The sequence below is a fragment of the Poeciliopsis prolifica genome, unplaced genomic scaffold (assembly GCF_027474105.1).
Source record: "Poeciliopsis prolifica strain line A6 unplaced genomic scaffold, Auburn_PproV2 SCAFFOLD034, whole genome shotgun sequence".
In the NCBI taxonomy this organism is placed as follows: Eukaryota; Metazoa; Chordata; class Actinopteri; order Cyprinodontiformes; family Poeciliidae; genus Poeciliopsis; species Poeciliopsis prolifica.
The window spans coordinates 4252799-4278214 of NW_026562409.1; the positions used below are offsets into that span (position 1 = coordinate 4252799).

General features: G+C 39.1%; 1 protein-coding gene across 1 annotated transcript; it reads right to left on the reverse strand.

The window, feature by feature from the left end:
- Window positions 1-530: 530 nt before the first annotated feature.
- On the reverse strand, window positions 531-25379 carry LOC129373865 (neurexophilin-1-like). Its single transcript, XM_055051970.1, has 2 exons — window positions 24434-25379; window positions 531-6237 (listed from the first exon to the last, which is right to left on the reverse strand). Exons 1-2 carry the CDS (start codon window positions 24488-24490, stop codon window positions 5464-5466), a joined length of 831 nt encoding a protein of 276 aa, XP_054907945.1. The 5' UTR covers window positions 24491-25379; the 3' UTR covers window positions 531-5463.
- Window positions 25380-25416: the final 37 nt, after the last annotated feature.

Here is a 25416-nt window from a genome sequence, read left to right on the forward strand (position 1 = left end):
CATCCCAGGCAAGGTTATCCCGAGGCAGGCAAAGCTTTTACGGGAACAAAGCGCGGGTGGAGGTGATGGGGTGGAGGCCCCGGCTTTGCCGCTAGCCATGCCTTAATCGATCGCCTTTAAAGGGAATGTTGTGAGCTGAATGTTTGAACTCATTGCCCCACCTTAGCAGTTGTCTGGGATTTAATTAAAACATAAAATTAATTTATTGCCAGTTGCATTTGAGAAATAAAAGGCGCTGAGAAGTAGCACAACAAAGAGGGGGGGAGAAAAAGGAGGCTAATTAGCATCACTCCACTTGAAACGTTTTCTGTTTCTCTTTCTTTCTCAGCCGTGTTTTCTTCCTCTCTCTCCTCACGTATATCTGCAGCAGCCCTAAGCTAAATTTCCGTCACATCTTTTCTTTGCCACCGGCGCCTGGCACACAGCATAGCTATGCAAATACCAGAAAACAGAGACTGCAGTGTTGTTGACACACTTCACCTGCACAGGGAGTGAAGCCAGATAGAAGACGGCGGCCCGTTTCTCCGTAGTTTAAGTCTTGTAAGTAGCTCTGCGTACTTTATTGGTTTGTTTTAAATCCATCATTTCATCCGTACAGTTTATCATTCACAGAAAAGCAAAACTATAAGGAACAAAAACGTAAAACAGACAACCTTCACAGCATGACCCACATTTAAATACAACTTTATTCAGATCTCAGGACTCGTAGCTTTTATATATATATATATATTATTTATATATGTATATTTATGTTTAAACAGTCTTATTTTTGTAATTTTTCTGTTCTGAATGGACCACTGCTGCTTGCAGCCTTTAAGGCCAAATGTTCACATGTCTGTTGGCACCAGATGGGTAAATAGTAAGGCTGCTGCTCTAACAACACCTTCCGTCCCACAGCAACATGTTCGCCTGCTAACCGCAGTTCAGCAGCCTTTTCTGTTCCCCAGAGAGGCAAGGAGGGTGGCGTCTCGCTGAGAGTATTGCTCTATACTTGAGAGGATCAGTAAGGAGAAGAGGACGGAGCTTCATGTCGACTTTTGTCCTTTTTGTCTTTTGTTTTTCTCCATTGTCAGAGTTGCCGAGGGCTTGTTGTTTCCAAGCTTTGATTCCGTGGTGTGTGAGTTTCCGGACGCCCTGCGGGACGAGGATCTGCGGGATGGGTGGTGGTTTTAAGGGGCGCGTTAGCATGCTCTCCGGGACGGCGAACGTCCTCCCGATCCGGGAGCTTACGCAAGACGGTTGAACAGGAGGGAGGAAGAAACTAAACAAATACATCTTAAGACTGTGTGTGAACATGATGTTTTATAAAAATAAAGATGTAGAAATTAATTATTCGCCAGCTGTAATCAGGAATGTGTGCTGAGGAGGGGGCAACACTGCAAAAACACAATTACCAAAGGTTTTTTTTGTCTGATAGAGAAATAAGACAAAACTAACTTACAAGTAGCTTTTTAGTACAACGGAAAAGCTTGTTTTGAAGCTGCAATATAAAACTTTTATCAAAAACTATCTTTTTTAAACCGATCATTTTGGTGGCTCTTAGCGCTGTCAATCATGCCTGTGTCAGTCATAAATGCTAAAGCTACTTAATGTAGCCACCTATGACGGCGGGTACATTTTTTTCTGCAAATGTGAGTTGTTCCTCTGTCATTAGCACATTTAGCAGCACATTTACGAGGATGATTGGCAGTGTTTAGACCCTCCTCCTGGCTCTGATTGGTTGTTTTTGACCGGGAGCGACACATTTGTTCAGACTGTGATTGTAAACCAGGGAGGAGGTGAAGATTGATCTTTTTACAGTTTATCTTTCTCATGGCCAATATGTAAGAAGTTTTTTTAAAAATAAAATTTACATACTGCACCTTTATATAGGTGTCAGTGATTTCTTATTATTGATAAAAAATTAAGAATTTTACTGACAGGTTTTTTCACTTATAACAAAACAAAACACACCCCGCCTGTGGAACGAGGTTTTTTAAAGAATTATTGGCTTTAAACAAGCTCCTGTATCTGGCTGAAAAGTTACTTATAAGTCTTATTTAACTAAGAAACTAGACCAAAATCATTTTATGACGTTTTGTATTTTTGCAGTGAAGCGGATGGAGGTAGAGCGAGTCAAACGTAAACACCAGCCTAATATACAGAAAGAGGTGAAATAAGCCAGAGGACGAGGTTACTAAAATAAAGAAGAAAGATGCGGCTCAGTCATGCTGGTTGATGCATTTGAAACACGTTAAAACTTTGTATTCAATCCAGCAGTTCAGGAAAAGATCCTTCAAACAGGCGTCAGAGATTCAGTTTGAGCTGCTGCCTAACGTGTAATGTTTGCTCAAAGGAGACTCAGTGTTTATTTATTATTTGTGAGAGGTGAAGCCAGCCAATATGGTGTTTTCAGATTCCTGTCGCTAATATTAGCTTGGTAGAAGAAGAGGCAGACAGATTCACGTGTCAGCAAATGATTAAAATATTGTTGAATAAAATCAGCGCCCAGCTAAGAGAGGACAGAAAAACAACATTCATGATGTCTGTAGGCGAATTTGCCGCCTTGTTCCCTGCTGACATCTTTGTGAACTGCTCATATTTGCTGGAGGGACGAAAATGAGCTTTTTTCAATTTTAAAAAACTTTGATGAACAGATTGTCACATCTTTATAGTTTAAAACTATTCATACCTAATGAGCATTCACACATTCTGTCTTGTTAGAACTTAAATCTGATTCATTTGGCTTTTGTTTGTTGTTTGCATGTGACGTCACGCTCTTCGAGACTCCGCCCACTCCGCCATTATTCGCTCCCGTAAAGCCCTTCAGAAACACACATCTGGTAGTTTAATGTTGCTTTTATTAGGTTGATTTCGCAGTAAAAATGGTCACAGGCTGCTGTGCTGTCGGCTGCACAAACAGACAAGGCTGGAAACCAAACTTGTCATTTTATTTTATAACCTAATGAGGAAAGTTGTGGATAGCAGCTGTTAATCACAATGACTGGCAGCCCTCAGTGTGACTTTAATATGCGTAGTAGGTATGATTACAAACAAATCAAACGTGTCACTAATGGAGCGTCTAAGGATTGGTAATCATGGAGACAGTGCTGCGCTGTCATCCAGCCTAGCATGTAAGGAACAAACTGATTAGCATCTCGTCTTTTGGACGTTTTTAATCCTGCCTCGGTTTAAGGAGAAGCGCTGTTTATGACATATTGATATGAATCATGTGTAAAGTCATTAATTTGATCAACACGTCAGGAGGGAGGAGGTTCGGGTCAGTTTCTTAGCTGATTCAAACTTCTGTAAATACCAGCGACTCTGAGCCACAACCAGGTATTTAACGCTCACAGACAAATTAGCTCGACTGGAACAAGTAGATTTGAATAAACTGGCAAAAACAACTTTGGAAAACAATTTCAGTCGCTCTCTTCCCGCCCCCCACTTCCGACTGTCCGTAACGGCGCCTCGATTAAGTGACGTAGTTGCAAAGGGTCAATATTTTGTCCTGATGTTGGTATTTGTGCAACGCAGCCCCTAAAGGACATGGAGGATTTGTTTTTCCTTTGCAATAATGTACCTGTCAGTTCATCAGTTCAGTTTTGCACCACAGAGTTAAGTATATATAAAGATGTTTTCACTTTAAATGTACGTATATTTGCATTTTTAACCCTTTCATGCATGAATTATGAATCCTTATGTCAGAATTTTTTCCAAAGTGTGTTTGATTTTCTGATTTCTAGGATTATTTTTTATGTGATAAGTTGTAAGTTATTTGGAACATCATTAGTATTGGTCTTTACTTGGCTCTACAGTATTAGGAGGGATTGGAGGCATGTTTTTTTCTGCCATCTTGGATTTATTTGCAGTTGCAGTGGATGGCCAGTAGTTGGCGGTGTATTGTACAACAGCTGACCACTGCACTGACTGTTATGCATGAACGGGTTGAATTAAATTTTTTGTCTTAATTTTGTTTTATGTGCTGACGCTTTGTAAGTAAAGTGGTACAAAAGAAGCGGCTAAATCTCGGGCCCCAAACGGACGGCTTTACGTCACATCTGAACTTTGTCACCGATGCCTCATCACATTGGCATCAAACTGGATACCTGATCTGCTCATTGGCTCCTCAAACCTGTCTTATGAATGCTCCTTGTTAATTAACCAAAAAGTCGTCATGTCCTCATAAAGATTTAAGCAACGTGATTTATTTCTTGGCTGTGCTCTGATATTGTTTGTGTGTGTAACATGAGAAGGGCCAGCTACTAGCCGTTTATCTTAATGAGAGCAGTTAACTCAGGGCTAAACTGTGGCGGCTGGCGCCATCCAAATACAATCCTCACTGTATTTTCTCTTATCCTCCTTCCCACTGACTCGATTTTTAGGAACACATTTTGCGCTCTCATTGAAGCCTTAATTACATCTGAAAGAGATTAAATTATATGTAATTATTATGATAATATTTTCATTTATTCAAGATAACTGGGTTTACTTTGGTGAATGCAGTATTTGTCAGGAGAGAGAGCAAGAGAGCAATCTCCTGCACACAGTCAAAGTTATCAAGGCGTGAAATCAGGAATCCTGACGGCAACAAAATGTAATCTTTTTCATACAGAAGGGACAATAGACGCCGCCGCATACCCCACGTCTCCTTCCCCACTTTAATTAAAAGAGCTCTGAATCTCTGCATCTCTCACCCTGCTACCTTGTACTCGCTCTCATCAGTGTGGAGGTTCCAATTCTGCACCGCCGTACAATCTCGTTATTGCCTTCACACCGAGCTCGTCCTAAACCCTGGACCTGAAACTCTGCAAATCAATTTCTTTTTATTTATACATTATTTTTGGAGGGGATTTAATTGAGGGATACATTGGCAGTCGCTGATGTTTGTGTCAGAAGTTTTGGCATTGTTTTGGCACCGAGTTCCCATAAACGTCTGCCCTTTGAAAGGTCTGAGCGTCACTTTAATGACGCTGCGGTTGGTTACACTCCACATTCATCTGCACTTTTGTGAGCAAATGGATACTTTATGTTCCCCGTGGTCTGTTTAAATCATCTTTAAAGAGCACAATGTTAAACACGACATGATAATTATCATAAACGCTGAATCTGTCTGCAGCTCTCTTGTGAATTACCACACCATTTAAAAGCCCACTTTCAATTCTTGCGACTTTGCAAAGGGCGATTAAAAAGGACACTCAGATAAGATTCAGAAACGACTAAATTGGTTGGAGGAATGCTGCGCAGATGTTCGAGTTTCGAAACAGGACTGAGGTAAAATGTGTTGGTGGTAGAGTTTCACTGCCAGTCCCGGGTGTTTCCTAAATGCATACTGGAGTTTGCATATATGTTTTTACATATTACAATAGTCAGGCTACATGTTTTGTTTTGTTTTAAGGTGTCTTGCTGACATTTTCCGCCCTCGTTTCCTCCTCGCATGTTCAGTCACCCCACTTTTCCTCTCTCCTACCCCTCATGCTTCCTCTAGCCTGAAGGAAGGTAGGGCATCTCATTGTGGTAGTTGTAGTCCGGGCAAACCTTCTGCACTAGACGGTAGTCCGTACTGTAGAAGGAAATGTAGATACAGATGACTTTGAAAGGCTTGGAGCAAATCCAGGACACGTGGCTCTGGATCTGCTCCTGAAAGCAGGTCTTGGATGGATCGTAGTTGCACAACGAGGTGCGCTTGCTCCGATCCACCTTCTCGTAGTCCACGCGGCAGTTAAATATCTTGGAGTCTTTTGGGTAGACGACGCTCTGGCGCTCCAGGTCGAACTCCACGGCCTTGACGGGCGGGACCAGGCTGACAGAGATGTTGCCCTGACCCGTCGAGTTGTGCCGAAAGTATACGCTAAAAGTGCCGTTGCCGTGATCCACAATCTTGCCGGTGATGAGCAAGTTGAGCCTCACCGTTTTGATGTTGGAGTAGAAGTCTCCCCAGCCGAACATCTTCTTGAACTTACCGGTCTTAACGATCGGCCGGCGCTTGACCCTGGAGCTGGAGGCGTCTGGTTTGAGCAGGTCACTGCCCAACATCTCCCAGAACTCTTGTTTGGAAAACTCCTGCTTGGAGAAAGGGACTGGGGAGCGGTAAGGCAGCTCCAGGGAGGTGGAGTTAGCAGCTCTGCTTTTACTGTGCTGCATCCATCGGCTCAGGGGCGAGTGAGAGGCTTGTCCGTTCAGAAGGCCCACCGTCTTGGAGGAGGCGTCCGAGGAGCTCTTGGCGTTGGAGGAGTCATCTTCTTGACCTATCACCACCTTGAGGTCGTTGGTGAAGATGGGGAGAAATACAGAAGCCATTAGTGATTTTAAAAGGTATATAAAAGACTCCAAATTAAGAAACATCAATTAAATTACTGTAATTAAAGGGTCAGTATTGTGTTTGTACTGCAATGACTTTGTAATTTGACACCCTGAAATTGGGTTCTGTTTCTTTAACAACTTTGCTTTCAAAAGGTCATCACAACATGGCTCCTCTATTAACCCTTTAACAACATTTTTACCAGCGTTTCACAGAAAGATATTCAGCTCAGTGGAAACAAGAAAATCCTCAGGTTTTTAAGAAACATTAGATTAATTAATTGAATTACTTGATAACTTGCCATACAGTCAAAAACATAAAATCTGACTAAGTGTGTTTGGTCTATTATTTTAGTGCAAGTATCTTGAAATAATTGACTTGAAATAAGACAAGCTAACTAAGAAGTAACCTTTAAGCAAGATATAACAGCTTGTTTTAAATAAATAATTTCTTAATATTGATGAAAAAGTTTTAGTTCCACTAGCAGATTGTTTCACTTTTAACTAGATTTCCTTTCCCATATTAAAAGTTAATTTATCTGCCAATTGAACGTGTATTTTTCATCAATATGAAGAATTACTTACTTAAAACAAGTTATTATGTCTTGCTAAAAAGTTAATTTTATTTCAAGTCTACTGAGATATCTGAGAGTTTGTTTTTACAGTGCACAATGCAGAGGTGTGTAACTTTGTGCACTTACCCAGAACACATTATCTTTTTTTAAACTATTTTTCTACCCCCTATTGTTTTGCTTAGTCACACAAACTGTTGTGTACATTTCAGTCTCTTTTTATGTCAAACCCTCAAATTTCGCCATGTACTCTGGAGAGTTTCTTCTGCGTCTCGCGCTCTGCGCTCGGGGAATCAGAGAGTTGGAGGAAGGGGAGTAGGGCTGGCAGGAGGGCCCGAGAATAAAGTGCAATGTCCAATTATGACTTCCAGTGTTCTAATTAAAGGAAAAAAAACTTATCGGCGCACAAACAAAGCTGTCAGACATCAACTTCAGCTGAGGGGGGGAGCAGAGGAGATGGTGCTGCTGCACTCAGCAATAGCTTTGTGAAGAATGTGTAAATGTGTGAGCGACATAATGGATAATTATTCAGTGGTAATGATCTATTAGCAGGTAGCTTCTGTCTAATGTCGCAGGGAAGTTCTCAGCATTGTGTCAGCCTTTTGATTTGGCGAACACACACACACACACACATACGTTGTGACTTCTGATTTGTGTAAATGCAAACAATAAGTGATGCAAATGTAATATGTGTGTGCGCTTCACTTGAGTGGATTTTACAGAGATACATAATGCATGCATCGCTGTCTGCTCTGATCCAGTGACTGTCTTGACTGCCAGGGCTTCCTTATACAGGCTTAGTCAGGATTATTATGTCTGACTCATTTCTATTCCATTTTCTGCAGCTTTTTCAGCCCCAGTCGTATTTGTTAACTTGCAGCACAGTCAGTCAGTAGTATTGATTTTCTGTCGCTGTAAAAACATGTATTTCCTTTCATAACGATAGGCATCGCATTTCAAGTTCCACAAAAGGATTCCCAGTGATGTGGTCGTGGTCTCATGTTTGGACTCAGTTGAGAGGATTTCCGTTTTTTTTGTTTGTTTTGTTTCCTTAATCTGGCTTTATTCCTGATGGAGCTCAGCAGGCCAGACAGTCTCTGCTCTGGCTTCCTGCCTGCCGCTGCTGCGCTACACGGCCGCTGGGCTCCTTCAGATTCCCCACAGGAACCCGTAACAACCCCTACAACGACTACTTCCTGGTCGGTCAGGGTTTGGTGTTTTATTTGAGGAATTGTTATTATTTGAGAATTATTTCAACAGAAAAAGGAGAAAAACTAATACTTTAATGAAGCATCATTGCCACTTACAGAAGAGGATTAGGGCCACTGGAAAAAAATAAAACATTTATTTCTTCCACTAAAAGTTTAACTTTTTTCCTCAAAATTCTGACTTTAATCTTCTGAGATCAAACTCAGACTTTTCAGAAACAATTCAGAATTTAGAAAGTCAAAATTCTGCAAAAAATTTGACTTTTCCCCAAAATTCTGACTTTTTTCACAATATTCAGACATTAATATTACATAAAATTCTTAAAATTCTGACTTTTATACCAAATTTTTGACTTTGTTCTTCTGAGATCAAAACTCAGAATTTTGAAAAAAAAATTCTGAACTTAGTCTAACAGTGCAGATAAAAACTGAATTCTGAAAAAAGCCAGGATTCAGAAAAAAAGGTGAGAATTCTGAGAACAGTTTGACTTTTTCCAAAATTCAGAATTTTTTTTCCACAATTTTAACTTTATTCTTCTGAGATCAAAACTCAAAGTTCTGAGAAAAAAATGACTTTTTTTCTGCAAAATACTGACTTTAATTTCAAAATCTTTTTTTTTTCCAGTGCCGCTAATCTTTTACAGCTACAACTTCCATTGATGCACTCCTTTAAGTTTGATTTGTTGTCTGCAATAACTGCACTGAACTCCTACTGTTTCCAACAAAATCTCCCTCTGCAATTGAAGAAGCTGCTTGATTTCTCTCAAACTGGCCACCATGTTTTGGGCCATTTTGTAATTATTTTGTCGGCCTGCGCCGTCGCTTTCCCTTTAAGCAGTCCTCAGCGTGGAGCCGGAGGAGCAGAGGACGAGGAGCGATGCAGCGAGTGTTTTGTTGTTGCTGAACAGAAGAGACTTAAGTGTCTGCCACCACTGGAGGTGTCAGATTCAGAACGCAGCATCTTCGTAAAAGACAAATGTTAGCCTGAGCTTATTACGGCTGATAGAAAACCCTGAGCTGCTGCAGTAACAACTCTTTCAGGAAAAAAAAAAAAAAACCATTTGTTTCTGCAGTCAAATTGGATTTCATGTTTCATCTGTATATTTGCAATGTTTATGATGAAAGATGTGTGTGGGATTATGTGCCATTTCTGTGCAAAAACTGTTAATATTTTAACAAGCTCTGCTGCTTTTACTCCACTCAGGGAAAACTGCATACTGCTACAACTCTTTTGCCTCCCTGCATTTAACTAGTAAAGTATATGAGCTGTGGTATCACTATCAGCAGTCCTCCAACTTCTGCACTGTAAGCAAATTGAGATGGTAAAGAATAACCTCAGAGTTTAGTCTTTTTTTATTAGGGCAAAAGATTAATGCATTTCTTCACTTTAACAGAATGTTTTAAAGTGCATGCGCACACATTATTTTAATCATCAAACCTTAAAGTTGTCTGATTTGCAGGGCCGGCCCAAACCTTTTTGGGGCCCCAAGCGGCCCCCTCCAGACCAGCATGGTTTATCATTCCTATGTTGTTATTAGCATTTTACTAAAACATAAACCTATAAAAAGTCAAATCAGAGAAACTGATCATTTGAAGTGGTCTCTTATTGTTTTCCAGGGCTGTATATATAAAATCAAGCTACTGAGACTAGCTTGGTGTTCTTGGGGACCCCATTGTGGTGTGAAGGGCTAACTCACACATGCCTTGGGCCGGCCCTGTTGATTTGGGTATTTATATCAGTCAAACAGGGTGCAGCAAGTCATCCTTCAATGACAAATCAGCCAGACTCATCGTGGTACGGCACTTTGGAAATGCCGAAGTAAATTCCTGTCAGTTTCATAGTTGTTGCTGGTGAGAATTATCCGGGCTTTAAGTACTGCAGGCGAAGTGTGGGCGACGGGCAGTCGGGCTCAGAGAGGAGGCGGAGGTTCGGGGCGATTCTGTCATTTGCCATGTGCGCTAAGTGAGTCAGGGAACGGCTGGAGAGGAGGGGAGGCGACTGTGGCTCCGTCGCTGTGGTAATTGTGAGTCACTCAGGCTCAGTGAGCGCGGGCCGCAGGCCTCTCTCCCAGCAGGAAGTTCAGGAGGGGAGCCGTCCTCATAAGCCTTCCTGCTCCACTGGCAATAATCTGCCTGTTGAAATGACAGGTACCCGGTTTTAACGCTTTTTCCCTCGGCAACTGATGCACACTGTTGATATAACGCAGAAATCAGAGGTTGAATTAACCAAAATATGTGAGGTTAGTCCAGTGCTTCTCAAATAGTGGGGCGGGCCCCCTTTGGGGGGCGCGGTGCGATACCTGGGGGGGCGTGTGATCCTGGGGAACAGGCTTTTTTTTGGCCGTACTAGTATAAAGTGTAATTGCGCACAGTAGGCGGCAGTGGCGCTCTCATTGTTACTTCTGTCACGTTTGCGACAGTGCAACATTTTATGACTTACAAGACAACAGGTTTGCCTTGGTTAGCAGTGTTAAGTCAACAAAAAGCTCTGACTGCGTTCTGTCTATGGCCTCCGTTATTCAACAACCCCCAACATGAAAAAGTTTTTCACAGGGATGAAAAGAAAAGCGGAGAGAGACAAAGATAATGAGACAACAGAAAGTCAACCGAAAGCTAAGAAGAGGAAATACGACGAAGCGTATTTAGCGCTTGGCTTCACTGTGGCTACAGTTGGAGAAGAGGAAAGACCGGTGTGTTTGCTGTGTCTAAAAATGCTCGCAGCGGACAGCATGAAGCCAAATAAATTAGCGCGTCACTTAAATACGTTACATCCCAATCACGCCGATAAGCCGCTAGAGTTTTTTCAGCGAAAAAAATGTTAATAAGAAAAAAATGTTATGCAGAGATGGATAGTCACGGTGGGGAACGGGGGGCGCGAATAGTTTTCTTCTTGCTAAGGGGGGCGTAACGGAAGATAATTGAGAAGCACTGGGTTAGTCTAACAGAGTCTGGTGACAGACAGATATAAAACATCTTTTTTTAGCTTCTTAAAAATCTTTTTTTTGTAATTTTCTATGTTGTAGATTGTTGGACTCCAGACAGTTTTATTTTTATTATTTTATTTTATCAGACTTTCAAGTTCTTTCAAGTTTTACAAACTTTTCAAACCCTTTCAAGTTGAATTTTGCAAATCATGCATTGCTAATGTAATAGCTTGATCAAACTACTGATCCTGTTTAAAGGGGTGGTATCATGTATTTTCCAGGCTCTTTGTGCCATTTTGTAATGCAATTATCGAGTAATTATGTTTTATTCAATCATCAAAGCTCTTTATATAAAACATTTAGAGACTGAAGCTCTACCTTTTGTGAAATTTGGTTTCCTGCTTTGTGAGAGGAAGCGTTTATGAACAGCTGAATTTAAGGATCTATCGAACATGCATGAAAGGATCAAAACAACGATGAGGGAGTATCATAAAATGACATAAAGCTCAAATAAATCGATTTCACACAATACCCACACTTTGTTTCTTTACAATATATATGTATTCTCTGTGTTTCCCTGGAGTAAAGAAAGATTCCTGAGAAGTCTCACATATTTATCCCAGTGGGCAAACCCAGACCATGCAGAGTTTCCTCCAGTCTGAGTTGGATGCACACGATGTTTACCCAGCGTGTCTTGACACATCACATGTGAAGCTAGCACAGTTTGGCACTGCAAAAACACAAAATCTTACACAGTATCTTTGGTCTGTTTTCTTGTATAGATACCTCAGTGTGCTTGAAGTAAGACAAAACTAACTTACAAGCAACTTTTAAGCAAGATAAAGGAATTTGTTTTAAATCTGTAATTCATTTATATGGAAGAAAAAGTCAGAATTCCACTTCTAAAATGAGAAACAAGTTTTGCCACAAGTGAAATAATCTGCCAATGGAACTAGTACTTTTTAATTGTTTTTTTTTTGTTTGTTTTTTTTAAGTTTGGCAACTTTTTCTATTTATGTCAGAGATTGTTTTCTCATAAACCACTTAACCACTGTGAATCATTTAGACAAACAAAGCCTCAGAAACTCAGCTGATGTACAATAAATGCGACAAATCAAAGCTTAGCAAAAGGGTTAGAGTTAACCTTTGTAACGGTGTGAGGAAACGTTTTCTTCTTACACTTCCTACCCACTAAAACCAGTTGACCATCATTAAATTCCTACAGCTTTTCTGAATATTGATGGGAACCACATCTGTCCCTTTAGGGCAGCGGTGTTAAACTCATCTTCGCTTTGTGCCCAATCAAGATCACAAATTCTCTTAAAGGGCCAGTTGTGGCAGAATGTACTCATAAAATCAATTCACAAACTCTTAAGATATCAATAAATTCTTAAAATTAAATATTATTGGACATCTTTTCGGTCCCTCCAGCACTTTGTTTTTTTTTTTTGTTTGTTTGTTTGTTTTTTTTGCAGTAAAAATCAAAGGTTTTGTGGCATTAATTTGGAAATATTTGCACTTATTTATGATGGCAAATGCAACTTTTTATATAGATCATGGACTAAAGTCTGACATTAAGTAAGGCTGAGGCAGCTGTTTAGTACAAATAAGAAGATTTATTGTCACTTTTTGAAAAAAATCTGCAATAAACTCCCAATAATATATTAGTGCAAAAAAGTACAGGGATTTGCTGATATTTTTTGTGTGAATTTCCACAATATTTCTCACGAAAATGGAGGGACTGATTGATATATTTATCAGTAAATAGATACCAGTAAAATAATATTTAAGCACACTTAGTGTGTAGTCTAGAATTTAGCGGCCACATGAAAAACTGTGGCGGGCGGGATTTGGCCCACTGGCCTTAAGTTTGACACAAGTGTTTCTTTGTGTTTTTTGTGGCTATTTTTTCAGAGTCGAAACAAAATTGGAATTTTGCATACTCTCTTTAAAAGATATGAATAATTATCCAAAATCTGATTTTATGTTCCATATTTTTATTTATTGGACATCAAGCTGATAACTGATCAATGAAAGTTTTGTTGATCATTACTGATTTGTAAAAGCAATAAAAACAGTAAACCATCCAGGCTGGAGAATATTTAGCAGTGTAACGTGTTTGATGGCGGCAGGTTGCTGTCTCATCCTGTCTGCTGAGCACCAAGTGACAGACAGACAGACAGACGAAGCTGCTGATCAAAGTGCAGCGTTTACATGCAGCAGTTCAAGAGCACGACGCCTCCCTGCATCTCCACTACTGGAATCAAAGCCAGAGCTGCAGGAAAAAAGGGAATGTTTGACATCATGGCACCATGTTTTAAAAATGTATTATAGTAAAATGAAACATGATAGTCTGACGGTTTACCACCCACTGTAAAACATTTGAGTCGCATTTAGTTGTGTTCACTGTCTTCTGACTTTTAAGGCAAATAAATTGAGCCAGTTCTGCATTTTGTGAGTTTGTGAAAAATAAACTAGCAGTAGGAAATAGTGTTAACTTTCTGTTAAGAGTTGAATAATCTCTTTCAACTCTTTCAAACTCCAGTCCTGCAACTCTTAGACGTGCCTCTGCTGCACCACCTGAATAGAATAATTAGTCATTAGCGCACAAGGAATTATCTCCACAAGGATAAGAAAAAGAAAAAGACAACGGTGGGAACTATTTCCCAGAATGCATTGCGGCATGTTTTTTATGCCGAGGTGAAAGTGCGTTACATTGATCTGACTCTTGTGTTTCATCAAGGAAAATGTTTATTTCACTGTCCTGTTCACACCAAATGTTTTTGAATTCATTGTGACGTTTAATAAATTTCATTATTAGATCAGAAATTTTGTTCATGCTATTATTCTAAAGTAAAATAAGATGTTAGTTTAACTTGATAATAGAGGAATGTGGGATCTCTAACTAGTTTTTTTCTTACATTTTGTGAAATAATTATTTGGTTTAAATTGCAGCATTAAGTTAAAACTCAATTCAAGATTGATGAATGTGAAAAAATAACGTTTAGACAACTTGTTCAACTTCTGAGTTAAAACCAAAACGATTTTCTTGTGGACTTAAATTGCATTTTTAAGGCAGCAGGTGGATTTTCATTTTCAAGTTGAACCACCTTCAGATGTTTTACAGTGTGGTTGTGATGTGTGTCAGTGGTTCTTGTTATTGTTTCGTCTTTTTCTCTCATTCAAAAACACTTGGAGTCAGGTTAAATGATTTATGAACGCTCAGCGAATGCCTGGGCTGTGTACCGACACCTTCAATAACCGCTCCACTTTCCTCCTAAAGGCTTCATCTTTTAAATGACATTAATTTTTTATTAAAACACAAGCAGCTAAGGTTTTTGTGTCCATCGCTGCCTCGTTCTTTACACCTCTCACCCCCTCCAGACATAATATGCTCACTGCAGGAGGTTTCTCTGTTACATAATTAAAGTCTGAAAGTGGCAGTGGCCTAATTATTCCGCCGGCTTGTGTAGATCTAAGAAGAGGTTATTGAGAGAAAGGTAATTTCTCCAGAAACAAGCCATTTGACTCTCGATGAATAATTTACTCTCGCTTCTTGAGGTCGCGGGAGCTTAAGGTCTGCTGTGGGTGATTTGAGTCGTTTTATTTGAAACTCTGCCCCCACCCCGGTCCATCCAGTCTTTATGCATCCTCAAACCTTTTGCCCGGCTCATTCTGCACACGCTCAGTCGGTGTGCGGCTCCCCGGGGAGCTGAGCTCATTTCGTATGTTCAGAATGAAGCCAGGCTTTGAATTGCCTATCAAATTTTTACATTATATGATATCGACAAGTTGGCGGTGTGAGGAGGAAGGAGAGTGGCGGCGGCAGGGGACGCTTTCGCCCCGACTCTTTACTGCGAAGTGCAGGGCGAAGCAGAGTCTGATTGAACTCACTTGATTAAAGACATTAATGTAATATTAACACCGGTAATATATCCAGAAATTAAACTTAAAAAAAAAAACTTTAACGTACATTCCTTCTTAATAAAAAGAGGTGCAACAAGACATTCAGCTCAGAATGTCTTTTTAGTACAATTAGTACAATAGAAATAAGACAAAACTGACTCATAAGTAACTTCTTAGCAAGATGGAGATGCTTGTTTTAAGTTAATAATTGCTTAATATTTCACTTAGATGATTGGAAAAATGTCTTGTTGGTGAAATAATCTGAAAGATGCTCAGAGAAGGTGAATTTCTCAAATATTGTTTATCAAAATCTTACCAAGTCATTTTCGTCTAGTTTCTTGTGTAAATATCTTAGTACAGTTGAAATAAGAAAAAACTTACAAAAGTATTTTAAGAAAGATATAAAAACTTGTTTTAAGTCAATAATTCCTTATCGTTAGTGCCGATTTCACAGACGTATTTCCTGCATGTTGCAAGTGAAACTTGTATTTTTTAAATCAAAATTAAGAAATTATTTACCTGAAACAAGCTCATAAGTTATTCTTAATGTACTAAGATATTCGAAATAGAAACTAGACCAAAATCCTTGGTAAGATTTCTTGTTTTTGCAGTGAAGAGAAAAACAGGAACGCGAACCCAAACCCTCTGGATGCTGGGTCACCAAAAAATATGGCTGCAGGTAAACATTTTAAAGATGAACATTTTTCCTGGCTACTGCAGAATTAAGTATTTTGCTTTGTTTTTCCTTTCATGTCATAGTCTCAAAGAAAACATGAAAGACAATGATCAGTGCTTTTCTGTGTCTGATGCAACTAAAAACCTTTCTTTGCTTTAAAACTCCTCATACTTACAATCTGTCTTTTAATGTCACATTCTGATTTATTCGTCCTGACAGGAGAAGCAAATTAACAATTGTCTAATATTTCTGAATGGCTTAAAGCTTAATCAACTGTCTCAATACTTAAAAACTAATTTTAGGATTTTTAGTACAAAAAACAAAAGATTTATGCTCATATTGATGGCATTAAAATGTTAAAATCAATGAATATTTGATGTAGAGTTTATTTTAACTGTTCTTGTATGTAATATATTGCAATCATGTTTGTGATTCTACATGTCAAGCCATAAGATTTTATTATTTCAAAAGAAATGTCTAGGAATAATGATTTTTTCAAATTGGCTCTTCATTTGATCTTTTTTTATATTTGTGAACTTTTATTGTACATCTTTATTTGTAAGTTGTGACTTATTTACACTTATATGTATAATTTACAGAATTATTATTATTATTCACTGAGCTTAACATGATTGTCCATAGTTACAAAAAGGTGAAGTTAAACATATTTAAGCGCAAACCATGCTTTATTTTGGAGAGAGGAAGTCTTTTATTTTGAAGAACGCTTAACAGGATGTGGATTTGTTTTCCTGCCTTCGGTGGAATTCGGTTGCTAGGTAACGAGCAGCCGTTGCTGTTAGCGGCGTTCGCCATTTGAAAATATTCAGCGAAAACTCCTGAGCCTCCGTTACGACTGAAGAAACTTTCACTCGGTGAAAATCTTGATTATATTTATATTTAATGTGAACTTTTATGTCTCTCTTTGTATATTTAGATATATACATTCAGTGAATTTAATTTTTCAAAGATTTTTTTGCTAATTATTCTGATATCGACACTTACTCAACAAGTTGCTGTTGAGACTTTTATTTACAATTACGCAGAACAATTAAGCAAAACGCTCTCAAATATCGAGGCGATTCACTTAAGAAAACATTTCAAAATTATGCTAATTTTAAAAGGTATGAGGTTTTGATGGATTTGGAAAAAATTGTGTTGTATTCGACTTTCTTATTCTGCCTTAATATTAATTATTTTATTTCATAGGGGATGTGGGCTGATTTCTTCATCTGCAAAGCTGCTCGTTTTTTTTGTTTTTTTGCATTGTTGGTATGCAAGGTTGTGTAGTAACTACTTACATTTACTCAATTACCATTTATTTGAGTAAATGTACTTTTAGGAGTATCTTTACTGTACCGTACTTTGAGTAATTTTATGAAGTGTTTTTGCTCTCACTTGAGTAAAATTTCCCGATTTTCTACTACCAAACATGTTTGAACCAAAAATGTACCACACCTGCAGTTTTAGTTAAAGTTTCATAAGTTAAAAAAAAAACTGATTTGGGAAAATTTTTATTTTGGTCCTTATACAAAAATTTTCAATTAACTTTATATTTTGGTCCATCTGATGATGCAATTCTTAAATATTAAGTGATTGGTTAATTTATTATTTAGTAATTTTTACCAAATGCTTTTTACTCTTGCTTGAGTACAATTTCTGGGTACTCTACCTTACTCTGTTTGCACAAATTAAATATTATGTTCTAAAATATTTTAAGTTATAGCTTCAACTTGCTGTGAAGTGGGGATCTTGGTGTAAACCGAAGTTTTTTGGTTCTTTTGATTTTGGGATAATTGCTCCTCTTCACTCTGCAGTGGTTCATTCTCAGCTCAGTTAAGAAATCAATGTTAAAATTTGTGCACTCAGCCAAAATCCTCACGCTCTGCCTGTGCTCTGCTTTTTTAATTGAAAACCCCTGGATGTTCCCTCTGTAGGTCAGTTCTTGACATCTACACCGCTCTGACCCCGAAAACCAGTGTAGCGTCGCCGGCCGGCCAGCCGCCGTGCTGGTGAACAGCACGCTCTGAGTCCATCCATGCAGAACTGACTGTTTACAGATTGTCAGAGAATTGAGAATATAAATGGGCTCTCGCTCGCCGCTCGAGCTATGGTGTGGTATCAAACGGTTGTGGTCACACTGAGAGGAGGCTGACGTGTGACTGGGAGCCTGCGGCATCAGGAAAGCTTCGGTTTCCCTCCCTGCCGTCCACTGACAGCCCGGCGTTCCCCCTTCAATAAACCCACATCCCCTGATCCCAAAGCGCTGTTTCTAATATCGTCAAGTTGCCAAAACATCTTGAAACAATGAAAAGTTCATTTAATATCGACTCCCTCTGAATCTTCACGAAACATTTACACAATTTCTGCTCTTCTCAGCTGCAGCTGAAGCGCTCTGAAATTAAAATGAGGATTTTCCTGTTTGTTCTTCTTCATCTCCGTGTGAAAGTCAAACGCATGTTTATTCGGATCCCCTGGGAGTCCCACCTACTCGTTCCAGCGCTTTCCTTTAAGCTGCGCACTGTAACCGCCAACCTACGGATATCCTTCCTCTGCTTTGTCTCCCAGGGAGCATTGCCACAATAAATCGTGAACATTTTCTATCTGAGGTCGGCTTGCTGCTTCCAGCTGTCAGAGTTTTCTGCAGCTGGAGGGCTGCAAGCCGGAGGGAGGGTCCGACTTGGCGGTCCAGGAGGGACAAAGTGACCCTCTGGGGTCACACCTGCTGACCCCAGAGGGTCCCTGCCTGGGAGGGTAAAACAGCCCAGCTGTTTTACCCTCCCAGGCAGATGGTTCAACCACTTCTTCAGGTTAATATATTGTTTCTGGGAGTGCTTAGTTTGTGTAAATTAAAGAAAAAGACAAGAAAATGTTCAAGAACTATATATTGTGACCAAGATGTCAACAAACCTCCTTGTTTAGGGGTAATACATTAAATTTTATAATTATTTTTTTTATTTTTTAGGGTGTTGTTAATCTAAAATCATGCCTTTTTTGGAAATTATGTGGATAAAATTAACAATTGTAATCAAATGTATGTACAGAAGAGGATCAGGGCCATGGAAATAAAAAAATCAGATTTTTTTCTCAGAAGAGAAGGAGTACATTTCTGTCAAATAACTCAGAAATTTTGAGATTAATCACAGAAATTGTCTAAAAAAATACATAAAAAATGACAATTTCTGAGTTTTAAAGTAAAAAATTTTAAACTTTTAAATTCCAACTTTTTCCACAAATTTCTCAGATTTTCTTTCAAGCGAATGTTTGATCTCACAAACAGAAATTCTTTTGTAATTTTTTATAGAAAATTTCTGAGATTAAACTCAAACTTACTCCTCCTTTTCCTTCTTTCTATCAACAAAGGAACTCATGCCATTTAATACATAAAATTGAATGCCTTCAAAATTAGACTCACAATTGTTTATGCATAATCAAGCAAATCTAGTATTAAATCTAAAATCTGATTTGCTTTACTTTCTAAGAACTGTAGTAGACTTAGGAGAAGAAAACTTGTATGTCCTGTTTTAAGTATATAAGGGAAAATACTTTCTTTTTCATCTACAGTTTCAGTTTGCAATTAAAACAATCGGAGATGAGACTAATGCAGATGAATTTGTTTTAACAATAAAAATAATTTCCAATTTGTGTCCTAATTTGTGCACAATCTGCATTAGTAAATCCAAAAGCTCTTCAGCAGGGAATTACAGACTACTGCAAATGTTGATTATACTTTTGGCCTGTTCTGACAGGTAAAAAGTTCAGCTTAAATCCAACATTTAAACATTTACCATAAAAATGACCCAAACACCCGTTGTTTAATTATAGCTGTGATAAGGTAGCATGAAAATAAAAGAACTACAAAATAATCTCTAAATATGCATCAAAGTTTGTGGTCAAACTTTGTTTTTCTACTAAAGTCAATACATTTAAAGGCAGGAAAGAACTGGAAATGTTAGTTTTGATTATTTTATTTAACCTCAACTGATAACCTGATTACAGCCAATGAAGGGAATATTGATTATTGCATTGCTTTTTTGAAAGGAAGTTTTTACATTTGTTTTTTTGAGTACTTTTTAACCCGAACAAGAATCCTCACTGCAAAAACGCAAAGTCTTACCAAGAACTTTTAGTCTAGTGCAAATATCTTAGTACACTTGAAATAAGAGAAAACTAACTTAAGTAACTTATATTTAAGAAATAAGTCCTTAATATTGCTATCAGTGAAATAATATACCAATGGAATCAGAACTTTTTCATCAATATCAAGAAATATGTTCTTAAAACAAGCCTCTATCCTTTTCATGAGTTACGTAACTTAGTTTTGTCTAAACTGTGTATTGTTTTTGATAGCCCTTGTTGATTCCTTCATGTCGTTTTGTAAACAAATCTGGTTCATATGTGATCATTATCTGGTTGTGAGTTGTGTGTTTAAAACCGGACCGTGAATGCTGTAAGATTTCTAAATATTTTTCTTCTGCTACATTAATCTAAAATGTGTCAAATCCGGGCCAAATACGGCTTGCCATATCTCTTTATGTGGCCCTCTAGATTCCAGACTAAACACTGAGTGTGCTTAAATGTTATGTAATCAGTCAAATCAATGCAGTTTTTATTTGTTCATTGCCAAATTATATCAATCAGTCCCTCCAGTTTCTTGAGAATTATCAGACATTCACACAAAATTAAAAACTTTTTTGCGCTAAAATCTAATTGGGAGTTTATTGAAGGATTTTTATTCATATTTTAACAGTTTGTGAACAGTTTTTATCAATACATTCTGGCACAATCGGCCCTTTAAGAGCCTTCAGGATCTTGATTTGGCCCAAAACCAAAATGAGTTTGAGACCACTTCTCTAAAACAAAGGGTGAGCCACATCAGTGCATCTCGTCGTTTATTTTAGAGTTGACTCACGTCAGATGGTTTTCTGCCAGATAAATGTTTCATTGTGCAGCAGCATGTCCAGAATCTGTGAGCGGAAATGCCTCCTGAACAATTGTTGTTTCCCTTTGAGCATCTGTGTGGGACATACGGCAGAGGCAAGGAGGTTCATGAGCTTTGACAGCAGAGAGGTCCGGAGCAGCGACCCGGCGCAGGATTAGCGTTAACGGAGACGGTTTGGTTTTCTCTGGATTGGGATGATTTTTCTGCTTAGTGTGGGACGTATCTGTAAGGACAAGGTGGCTGACCCCGCCAGGAGGACGGGCGTGAGTCTGAGAGTTTGTGACAGTTCAGAACGGAGAGGCGAGTCCGATGTGGTTAGAGTCATCGTCCGTCTGCTTCTGCGTTTTAACCTCACACACAAATCTGGAAGTACACTCAATGTGTAGCTCTATCTGTATGCAAGCTGTCATCAATTAATCACTAAACACTCACTGTAAACGAGTGAAAAAGAAACAGGAAGAAAAATCTGCCACTTTCTCAGTAATTACAACATAAACTTTCATGGCTGGATGCATTAAATTAACAATATCATTTTCAAACATTATTAACTCAAAACTGCATCAAACTTTTTTTTTTGGTCTTGTATTTTTCAGCTGCACCAACATGCTTTTGTTTTAAAGCAGTTTCACTTTTGAAATCCTCCTGTCATTTCTGCCTCTAAACATTACTGATGACATTTCTGAAACAACCAAATCTCATAGTTTCAAGATATTTGATTAAATTAACTTCATTCAATTCTAGCTCCACAGAAGGTTCAGTATCTGAACATTACTTATTCAATGATGCATTATGATACATTAAACAGTTTTAGTGAAAGTTTCTAAAAGTCTTATGTGTTATCTGGATACCAAACACCTGCTTATACAGAGACACTTGAAATGATCAGTTTCTCTAATTTTACTCTTTATGTTTGAGTAAAATTAACATTGTTCTTTTATTCTATGAACTACTGATAACATGTTTCTGACGTTCCAAGTATAAATTCAGTGTTTATTTTCAGAAAATAAGAAATGGTGACAATAACGAAGAAGACCCAAATAAACCAAATTCATATTTGTTTAGAAACAATGTTTTTACTGAGGAAAAGTTCAGAGATCAATATTAGGTGGGATAACAGGAGGTTTTCAGTGCAGTGGGCTTTGCGTTTCTCCAGAGCTGGAAATAAAAATGTTGCATTGTGACCTTCAGGTTTGTTGAAATCCAGATTCTGCCTTTATCAGGATGAAATCTGGCAAACAAAGCAGACGCAGAACGAAGCAGCTCTGACTCTCACGGCCACAGCGAGGCAACCTGACGATGCTCCTTTCCACAACATTTTATTCCTCATTGTGCTCAACATGAACACGCAGAAGGAGCCGCCGGGTCTGAAGGTCATGTTCCTCTGCTGCAGGGTCTCTACTCCTGCTAACGTGTTTGATTAAAAACATTTCAAACTGCCGGGCTGAATGGGAGGAGGACTGCATCTCAAGGCAAAGAGGAGCAATCTTGAATTAATTGCAGGCAGAAACGTCCTGTTTTCCCCGGCAGAGTTCAATGTCCTGTTTGAGGGCACTTCATCCTGTTATTGGTAGATGCTCATTTTGTTGAGAAAGAGAGGCGCATTCAATTAACCTCATCCGTCCCAAATCCCATGAACCGCTCTGCACTCTGCTGCGCATGCAGCAGTCGGCTACACGCCGTTTCCCAGGAGCTTTTCCACAGGTTTAGATTTAGAAACCTTCCTGTTTTCACCCCTTCTCCTGCTCTTTCTGCTCATCTCTACATCTGTCTGTACCTGTTTACAGGTACAGACAGATTTCATGTGGAACAGTTTTAACTCCACAGCTGCTTAATGGGCAAACCAGAAGTTTTTTAAATTCTTTTAAGATGCACCGATCAATCGGATCAGATAGTTTGGATAACCAATTTCTTTTAATAATTAACTTGATATATCTCTCTAATCTTACCAAACATGAGGAATTAACATTAATTTTATCAGAACAAGAATCCAGAGAAACTAGTTTAGAAATTATAAACATGGGGATGCAGTTTTATACTGTTATCCAGAGAAACTCCTATTAGTTTATAAACTGTGGAGTACTTTTTGTTTTTCTTTTATTTTGTTTGTATTTCCTCTAATTCATGTAAAGCACTTTGAATTACCTTGTTGCTGAAAATGTGCTACATAAATAAAATGACTAACTGTGAACTGAACTGCAGGTCAAAGATGTTATGATTTCTGCTCATTGCAAAACAGCTGCAAATATTTTCTACTTTAAAAAAATATGGATGAAAAATAATTTCCTTTATTGTCTGTTGGATTCAAAACAACAAATAATAAAAAAACAAAGGTCAAAAATCAGAGTAAACTGAAAACAAGGCCTGGTAAAGCTCTTGATCAAGTGTTTAATCACTATTTATGTACAACCCCTGCATTATGTGATATGAACAGAAAGTGTAAATTAAGCTGAAAACTTTTCATAGTAAATGTGAAATGCTTGCTTTGTGTTTGGAGCTGCTAAACATCCAACTATCATCCCAAATCCTCCGCAGATTATCATCTTCCTATATGCACATCGGCGCTCCAAATCCAGAGCTCACCGATGAAGAATAACACAAACCGCTGCCAAAAATAAACAATTTCTCAAGTAGTCAATTATACAACTCAGATGGTTTGGATTATTCATAACCCTCCATTCAAACAGGAAGAATTAGCATTTGAAACACATCATTAATCATATAAACAACAAGCGGAGTGGCACCTTGTATTAATAGACGTCGCTCGCAAAGGATCCCTGGAGAACGAGCCTGTCTGGGAATTACTACAGAAAATAATCCAAATCAGAATTTTTAATGCAGAGTGGGCTTATGTGATTATATTATTAAGTGCTCCTCTGCTGCATAAAAAAGGGAGTTACTTAATATATTAATTCCTTCCTAATTTGTCAATGTCACAGCTAATGAATTAGTGCAGATCTCCTGCTGAGCGATGTCATGTTTTCAGTCAGAGACGCGGTCTGGCAGGGAGGAGAGGAAAAAAGCCCTCAAGCGCACAAAGATCGTCACTTGACTGGGAGAAAGGCAGCAGGAAAAGGGAAATACTTCCCAGATTATCGAGGAGCGGGAAAAACTTTCTTACTGCTGCAAGTGTGAAGAATCTCAATCACAAGGTCACAATGAGCGAGGGGAGCAGATCCTTCATCAGCTCCTCGGCTCCCTGGGCTCCAGGATGACTGAGCTGCAGGCAGCCCAGGGGTTTCCCAACACAACCATGTTTTTCAAGTTTCCTCCAGTGGATCCAGAACTGTGGTCTCATTAGAAAGCTGCGTTTGAACCCCTCTGCATGAAAGAGGAGTGGGCGGTTTAAATCTGACTGCAGGTTATGTAAGGATGGCAGCATTTGCTCTGAGGTCAGCAGTCTGGTTTTTGCCTTTTTGGATTCACCAGTCAGGCAGTTTGGGTCTTTGTTCAACAGTCACACTGACTAATATCTGCAATTAGTTTGAATTAAAATGTTTTTTTTTTTTTTTCTTTACAAAGAAATAAGTTGATCGTCTTGGCAACACTTTGGTAAATAAAACCTGCGTCTTTGTAATCTGTATTTTCAAATAAAGTTTTGCATTTTGACCCTCGTTTTGCACTTTATTTGACTACATTAACATGAGAAGGAGCGACGGGTTGGGACCGTCATCCTCCTGGGAACAATGTCAGCCAGCTGCCCGTCCGGACCCGAACTCAGCCTGTTCTCTGCCTGATTAGAGAAACATCATGACAATCAGCGTCCAGCTAAACAAACGGCGACTCCGCTTGCATTCTGGCGCAAAGAAACAGCTGCGCGTTTCACGCAAATCGTCATATTCGAATAAGTTGTGAAGTTTTCGTGGATTCGAATCGAATCGGTGCGTGGAAAGCAAAGTGCGACTTTCTGCCCACTCCCACTCTTTTCTTACCAAACAAGCGGTTCCGTTGAGGAGGAGCAGGATGAAGCCGCGGTTGGGACGCATCATTCCGGCGCGTAAATCTCAAAGCCGCCCCTCCCTCCACAGAATAATTAGAATCAAAGAAGAAGAGGAAAACCCAGCAGAGGGTCTTTTTCCTGCTTCAGGAGGACGCTCTTCCCACGGCACCGGATCCGGATCCCGCTGGGCTGACGCACGGTCCCATATCCAAGGCACAATGAAGTGCTGCGCCCGCAAACCAGCAACACGAGAGGCGGACTTGGAGCGCCCTGTTCTGTCTGATCTCTCCAGATCCCGTGTTTGAACTCAAATTAGTTCAGCTGCGAGAAATCCATTTATATACGGCTGGCTGTTGTCATCCATTCACCAGGAAAAGAAAAAGAAAAGGAAGGAAAGAAAGAAAGAAAAGGGGAAATCATGAAGTGATCCCAGCTGAGAGTGAGGAGACTTCAGATCTGCTCAGTGATGCTGGTAGAGATCCTGGAGGGAAGGAGCTGCAGCCTCCTGCACAAACTGAGCGAAGCTGAGACTGGCAACAGCGAACAGACGCTTTAACAGTTTCTTTTCTCCCTCTCTCCCTGTGTGTGTGTGTGTGTGTGTTTGTGCATATCCCCCTCTTCATCAGATGCCTTTTCTCCCTCCCTTTCTCCCTCACATGTCTCAATTACTCTCCTCCCATCTCAGTCTTCATCTTTTCCAGGTACTTCTTTCCATCTCTTACTTATTCCAGTCAATAGTGAAAGAATTTGCTCTCCTTTCTGAACTGCTTCTGTATTCCAGCATTTTTTAACCCAAAGGTGCCCTCTTCTGTAGTTCCCAGCATACATTTCCGTCAGTGAATAGATTACGCTTCGCAAAAGTATAAGTAGCGTTCAGCACATGAATAAACATTGAAGTAAACAATTTAATTTCAGCTCTGTGGGGTGAAAGGTGAGAATGCTCTTGTCTCTGGAGTCTTGCAGACATATTTTATT

Bases quoted from the DNA above. Each gene is read 5' to 3' on its own strand.
- LOC129373865 (XM_055051970.1), bottom strand. From the start codon at position 24,490: ATGATGCGTCCCAACCGCGGCTTCATCCTGCTCCTCCTCAACGGAACC. The intron at 6,238-24,433 runs GTAAGAAAAGAG...AACGACCTCAAG, and splicing joins TCAACGGAACCGCTTGTTTG to GTGGTGATAGGTCAAGAAGA.